At 41.7% G+C, this 7,729-nt stretch overlaps 1 protein-coding gene across 1 annotated transcript; it reads right to left on the bottom strand.

Moving 5' to 3' along the window:
- Nucleotides 1–640: 640 nt before the first annotated feature.
- LOC104957690 (androgen receptor-like) lies at nt 641–919 on the bottom strand (the record flags this gene model as incomplete). The annotated part of the gene is made up of 1 exon (XM_010785346.1): nt 641–919. A coding segment is annotated over one exon (279 nt), but the record flags the coding sequence as incomplete, so codon positions are not given.
- Nucleotides 920–7,729: the final 6,810 nt, after the last annotated feature.

Here is a 7,729-nt window from a genome sequence, read left to right as displayed (position 1 = left end):
GTACGGACACCTTTATTGCCCTTATTTAAATCATAAGGGTCTAAAAGCTGAATCAAGTTATTTTCCCTATCCAATCAGTTCACTGACCTGAGAGCGGGAGATTGGAGGCGGGGCTTAAGGAAAACTCAAGTGCGCATGCTCCATGGGCCCAGATACGGGTTATTTTGCTCTTGTGTCAGGCCATTTTGGCTTCATGCACCACTGAGCAACAACGGGGGTACCGCCTCCAACACTGTCAGGTTCTATTTATTCATCCATGCAAAAACATACTCAATAATTGTTATTATACAGGGACACATTTCCTGACTCAAAGTACTTCAAAAGATATAATCAGTACATTATATTTAGCTGCTTTTATCCAAAGCGACTTCAAAATAACCTCTACTGAGAGTAATTTGGGGGTTCAGTAGCTTGCTAAGGACACTACATGTTGACTGCAGGGGCTGGGGATTGAACCACTGACCCTTCAATTGATAGATGACCAATCACACCCTGAGCCAAGCCCAATAAATCAAAAATGTACTTGTACGTAAAGCGGGGCACACAGAGTTTTCACCTGACTCTGCAGTTCTGCGTTAGCGAGCAGCTGGTGAACAAAGATAAGCATTAAGAAGCTAAAAAAATGTAAGTAGCATCCTACCTGGCAACCCTTTTGCCCATTTGACCACTTTGACCAGCTGCCTCTCTCCCAGCTCGTTGAGGCTGGTGAGCAGGGTGGCAGCGGAGTCTGGCTGCCCGTAGTCGTGCCCTGCGTTCACCACCTCCGGTTCGATGGACTCCAGGATGTTGAGGAAGACCATCTGGGAGTTGTAGCTCAGGCCTGAAGTAGGAGCGGGGTTCTGGATGACCTCTGAGTGTTCCTGAATAGGATGATCCTCTTCTTGGTTTTTCTGTTGTCCAATCTTCTTTAGTTTACGTGCTACAAACAAAATCATGAAATCGATCAAGAAACAGTTAAGTTATTATTATCAGGTATATGCTACTTTGTCAAACAATTAGCTCATAAGCAATGTGACCTGGTTTTTAAACTCCAATTCACAAGGTGTTTTGCAAATGAAAATGTAACAAATTGCACATTTGATTGAATTTAAATCCAGCTGTTGTAACTGTATAGACTGCTTGAAGCCAGAATGGCTTTTTATGCCATTGACTGTAAGAAATCCATACTGCCTAACTGGGACAATTACAGTAAAAGGTTGTTTGTACAATGACAAGCTCTGGTGTTATCAGAGGAGTTTCATTTAAAAAAAAAAAAAACACAATCACAGTCATAGATACCAGTACAATTAATATATTCATCAGCACTGAACTTTTAATCAAAAATCAAAGTACTTCTTCTCAGCTGGTTCTCATTGCTGAAAAACACAATGTAAATATACAGTATACATATTTTGAGCAGTTATTTTGTCGGTTGAACATAGGAAACTGTGCAGCTAAAAATACTGTGCTGAGTTTTCATTGAATTCCACTTTCCAATCATCTGTTGGAAATGTCTCATAATGCATCTGCGGGTTTTAAGTAACCTTCAAGAGAAATATCAATTTTACCGAACAATAGCCAGACTGATATACTAATACCGTCAAATATATTGAATTATATTCCATTTGAAAGAGAACTCTCTGAACAGATGAGTCTCATCTGGAGGAAAGGCATGTGCTCATGAATGAGAGTTCGCTGTTGATGTATACTTGGAAATTAGCCCCTCTTATTACATCGTCGCCCAGGGAGGTTTTGCAGTTTTAAAAATACCGTTTTTTTTCTTGAACCATTCATCTCAATAATCATGCATATTAACATTACATTTGTATTCCTCATGCACTGCAGAGCAAATAAGTATCAAGAGACAACAAATGCCAAATACTGAAACAAATCTGCTGCCCCCTTGAGTAATGATAAATCTGTAATTTATAACCCCACAAATGCGATTAGTCTTAAGGAAACTGCTAAATGTTAGAACCCACAAACCATTGGCGTTTACATATTTTGGTTAAACCATTGGATTATGCCAATATCTCTGTAAACGTAAAACATCGTTGCTGTTATAAACGGTTCTCTCTGAGGCTGACAGATTTTCTTTCATTCCTACCCCATTCACCTCGAGTACGTATCACAGTATGTGTTGTACAATATCCCTTACATAGTGAGCAGTTCTGGACTGTGCTGATAACTACACGATGGGTTCAAAATGTCTGTTCGCATTTTAAAACTTCATTGTGCACCATCATGTCAACAGCTTAATTTCACTGTTAAATTAAAGGTCTCCTATTATACTATTTGTAGTCATATATTATAGGTGTTTTGCTCAGAATACCAAACAGATCACCCATTCTAGCCATGCATCATACCCCTCTACTTCAGCCCTTTAGAGAAGTGCTGATTCTGGGTCTGTAGCTTAATGCATGTTTATGCAGGAGAATTCTACCCAGATTCTCAGCTAAATCAGAATCAGAATACTTAGTCCCACAGAGGGGAAATGTACGTTGTTACAGCAGAAAAAGAGCCAAACTTAATGTTACGTAGAAAATGCTGCCGTGATGAAACGCCATATGATGTTCCAAACCTAATCAAGGATTACTTCTGAAACAGTATGGAGCTCAAATGCTTTTTTTCTTGCGGGTTTACCACAAGGACAGTACCTTTTTATATCCGGCTTTTTTACTCATACTCTCTCCAGTGCAGGTTAGCTCTGAGTGTTAGCGACGCTTGCTAATGTAAACACAGACCATATTAATTCCAAAACATGTCGCGCATTGTTTCTGATAGCGACGTTTCTGATGGGCCGTGGGCGTAAAGCCAGCCAATATTTTAGCAATGTTGTCATGACCGCAGCAAATCTGGATCAGGTCCGTTGTAGCCCCATTTTTAGAGATGTGGATGAGGAAAAAAAGAGAGAGGGTTGTATTTACTGACACTTTGTGAGTCTCCTTTCACACCGGGGATACATATTTATGTATAAAAGACATTAAAAAGTGCATTTTGCATAATAGGGGACCTTTAAGTCTCTCCTGGAAGCAATGGGAGCAAGGTATTAGAGGGGTATAGTGTCATGTACATTAGGTACTGAATCAGAAAATAATAATTGAACAGCACCCAAATAAATGTGGTTCTTAAAAGTCTGGACTAAGACCAACAAATAACTGTTTTATTATCTTTAAGTGGTGGGGGGTGGCTCGTGTGTCCGGTCAGTGTGTGTGTTATCCGTCTGTTTGCCTTGATGATCTCACATAGTACGGGACCCTTCAGCCAAATCTCTTTGTGCATATTTATGATTGTATGCTCAAAGACCTAATGCTCTACTTTGTTTGGAAGGTGAATCTGCTCTCTACCGAGTACACTTTTATACAGATACAAGTTACAAGTTATAGAGTTGCCAACAGTTAAACTTTAACTAAGCGTGTTTTTTTTTCATTACGGCTCTACCAGAGATTGAGTAACAGACAAATATAAATGTGTCTTTTTGCCCAACGCATTGAAGAACTAACATGTATTCTGGTCACTAGCTTTTAACCTAGGGACAGTCTCCACAGACATAATAAATCTTTAAAGAGGCCATATTGTGCTTTCTGTGGTGTTCCCTTTCATGTAGTGTGTTTTTATATATGTGTGCATGTAAGTGGTCTGCAAAGGCTAAAACCTAAAGTTTCCTCCAGAGGAAGTTTCACTCTTAATTTCTTATCAATTATATAAACGTTGAGTGACCGTAAAAAGCAGTGCCCTTTCCTCTCAGCTTCTGTGTAGAGAATGTTTCATTAAAACTGCAGCCTGGCTTTGCAGTTCAGCTGGATACATATCAAATATTGCCATTTATAGAAACAACTTAAGTCTTTCTCATAAACAGCCGGGTTGAAAGACAATTGCAGATTATATATGAAAGATAATTGGCAAGTCTCACATTTTCCAAGTCTGAGCCAACGACAAACATTTGAAATAAAAATGGTTAATTAAAAACTCCGGCTTGGGATTCTTAACTGTGACACAGACAGGTTCCTGACCTTTGTAGAGTGCAGAGTAAATAGATTGGGTTGAGCTCACCTTAAAATCCCCAGGCTTGAGTTGAAGCCAATACAAACGGGAGATTGACATTCAAACGATTCAAGCGCGGCATTTGCTGCAATCACAAATTACATTCAGACAAATTAATTCAAAGGTAATGTCCACTGTGGTCATGGCTGTATCCACCATTGAGGTCACCGAGGTCCGGACCTCGGTAATTTTTTTCGAGCTGTGTATTTAACAAAACTTGTGAAATAATACTAAACGGGGTATTTTGTAGTACTTCCATTTACTGCCGATGGGGGCGCTGCATAACTACTTAGCCTCGATTAAAGCAAACAGAAGAAGACGACATGTATCAACAAACCACCGCAGCCCGGGCCCTTTCTCATTTCATCAAATCCCCCTCCTCGACCCTCCGGTAGTGACCCGGATATGAATTTCAGCGCGCCATGTTGAAGGACATCTCATTTCTCGAAATGCACTTTGAAGACCGAGGATCGAGCGTCGAGGAGGCTCTCTGGAGGAGCTATAACCGAGGATACACTGATGGGTCCTCCATGGCTCCTTCGCGGATGCATTTCCGGGAACAGAGATGTTTCAAAGAGTCGTGACGCACGGCCGGACTTATCTCAGCCAATGACAGCCAGAGGTCGCGTTAACCGAATATATTTCGTCTATGATGGATTTTTTTTAACAATGACGGAAAAATCTGAACACCAGGGCAGTGCGGCTGCGGTGTTATGCCGTTATGTCGTTTCCAGACCTAACTTTGCCGTACAAATCATTGAAATGTCTGGGAGTTTTTGCTTTACGCTGTTGCGTGCTCCCGCGAGGTGCAGTGGGCATGCATAACACCGGTGTTGTGCCAAATTATGCACTCCCGGCGTGAAATGCNATTGCAGTAAATATATGTGCTGCGTGATTACTGTTCAACTATACCTCTGTTTTTATTCTTTCATGTGTGGGTACTAAATGGCTACAAACATTGTGGAGAAATTATTCTCCACAATGTTTGTAGCCATTTAGTACCCACACATGAAAGAATAAAAACAGAGGTATAGTTGAACAGTAATCACGCAGCACATATATTTACTGCAATGAAAACACACACATTTGCCCTAAGCATGTGTAACGCACCCTCTTCTTTTATGAGGGAAACATTCCTGAGTTTTGGAGCTATCCCCAAATAAGGATGTCCCCTGCTCACATCCCTCTCTAAACACAAAGACTTCACCTCAATATATTGGGGAGGAAAAATATACTTTGTCCCTTCAAATTTAACACACATGAATATATATAAGGTGACATTAAAATGAATATACCAGATTGAACTTTCCTACCATAACACGTTACTTTAATCCTTCAAATAATTCAAATAATACTTCAGCCGTCAAAGCCTGCAGCCTGCACTCATTCCCTGCCGGATCGCTGGCGTGAACGGTTTGTTGCGTGCCGCTCTAGCTTTTTACCATTCTTTGACAACTTTGCCTGCTTTTGCCTCACACTCATTTTTATGTCTCTCCCAGGAGGAATCCAAAGCCTTCCACACTCCCAAGACCAGCCAGGCCTCTCCACCCTGGAACAACTGTTTCCCACTGCTGCCATAACCAACCTCCACTCCCAGCTCCCCTTTTCTAATAAACAAGCTACTTTCACCAGCTGATTCCGATTCATCCTTTTACATATGTTATTAGTCAAATTCCAATAGTTAAGTAAACTATCAAACTATCAAAATCATCCTAATGACCACAGTGGTCAGTCCACTTACCCAGGAATTTTGAATTGAACAATTACAGGAATATTATGTCTTTATGTTCTAACAATGTAAAAATATGTTCGTAAATTGTTACCACAGAACATTTGCATAATGTTTTAAACATAAAGCATGTTATCCTTCTCTAAAATAATAACATTCTGTCAACATAAACAAATCTAACTTGCAGCTGAAAACATTTTAAGAACAGTAGGGCATTATGTTCTACCAATGTTATCAAAAACATTTTAAGAAGGTTATCACCAAATATTTTTAGAATGTTTTTAGAGAACGTTATCCTACCTTTCAGAAGAACGTTCTGGGAACCAAAATAAACTTCCAGCTGAAAACTTTACTAGAACAATGAATGTAACATTCTCAGAATGTTTTTAGAACCAACAATTTCTAGCTGGGCCCCCTGTCATGTGTTGTCTGCCGGATACGCCAAGGGTTCAAATGCAAATCACAAAATATTAGAGAAACTTAGTTGTTTTAAGTTTGTTAGCTTGCCAGCTAGATTAATATGCTAACCTACGTTTGCTTGTTGTTCAGTGTAATATGCAAACCTACTATGAACAACAGCTAGTGGTTCATATTAGGCTGGCAAGAACATGTTTACAATTGCTGCTTTCGACACAGTGAATCATCAGATCTTGATTCGCATCCTCCTTCGCATCGGATCCTCCTTTGCACTCTCCAAGAACTTGGAGTTTCAGGCTCTGCACTTTCCCTCCTCACCTCATACCTCAAAGACCGCACCTACAGGGTTACTTGGAGAGGGTCGGAGTCCGACCCTTGTCAATTAACTACAGGGGCCCCTCAGGGCTCTGTTCTCGGTCCCCTCCTCTTCTCCCTGTACACAAACTCGCTCGGATCAGTCCGCAGCCCGCATGGCTTTTCATACCACTGTTACGCTGACGACACCCAATTAATTCTGTCCTTTCCCCGCTCAGAGACCCAGGTCGTCGCACGTATCTCTGCTTGTCTAGCGGACATCTCTCGGTGGATGTCTGCTCACCACCTCAAGCTCAACCTTGACAAGACTGAACTGCTTTTCCTTCTGGAAAAAAGATTGTCCCACTCTTGACCTAAAAATCAACATCGGCACCTTTATTGTTTCCCCGACTCAGACTGCAAGGAATCTGGGTGTGATCCTAGACAACAAACTGTCCTTCACTGCAAACATCGCTGCTACAACCCGCTGCTGCAGATACAGGCTTTACAACATCAGGAGGATACGTCCCCAGCTGACCCGGAAAGCGACGCAGGTTCTGGTCCAGGCTCTCGTCATCTCACGCCTAGACTACTGCAACTCCCTCCTGGCTGGTCTACCTGCATGTGCCATCCGACCTCTGCAGCTCATCCAGAATGCAACGGCTCGTCTGGTCTTCAACCTTCCAAAAATGTCCCACACCACGCCGCTCCTCCGCTCCCTTCACTGGCTTCCGGTAACTAGAATCCACTTCAAGACAATGGTACTTGCGTACCATTCTGCGAATGGATCTGGCCCTTCCTATATCCAGGACATGGTTAAACTGTACACGCCAGCACGTGCACTCCGCTCTGCATCGGCCAAACGGCTCGCTGCACCAGCACTGCGAGGGGGACCCAAGTTCCCATCAGCAAAAACACGTGGGTTTGCTATCCTGGCTCCAAAATGGTGGAATGAGCTCCCCATTGAAATCAGGACAGCAGAAAGCTTACACATCTTCCGGCGCAGACTGAAAACTCATCTCTTTCGACTCCACTTCGAGCGATAGAATTACTAACAAAGAATTGCTAACAAAGCACTTATATACTAATAAAGGACTGGCTTATCTAAAATCAGTTGAGTAGCACTTGAAATGTTTTAGCTCTATGAAACCTGATGTACTTATATGATTCTGTTTTCTTCAAGTTTGTATCTTGTTGGTCGAATGCACTGTAAGTCGCTTTGGATAAAAGTGTCAGCTGAATGCAATGTAATGTAATGTAGTCGCA

This window comes from Notothenia coriiceps, unplaced genomic scaffold, assembly GCF_000735185.1.
Source record: "Notothenia coriiceps isolate Sejong01 unplaced genomic scaffold, NC01 NC01_scaffold00027560, whole genome shotgun sequence".
NCBI lineage: Eukaryota > Metazoa > Chordata > Actinopteri > Perciformes > Nototheniidae > Notothenia > Notothenia coriiceps.
Note: the sequence above shows the minus strand (reverse complement) of the source record. Positions and strands in the feature narration are given on the sequence as shown.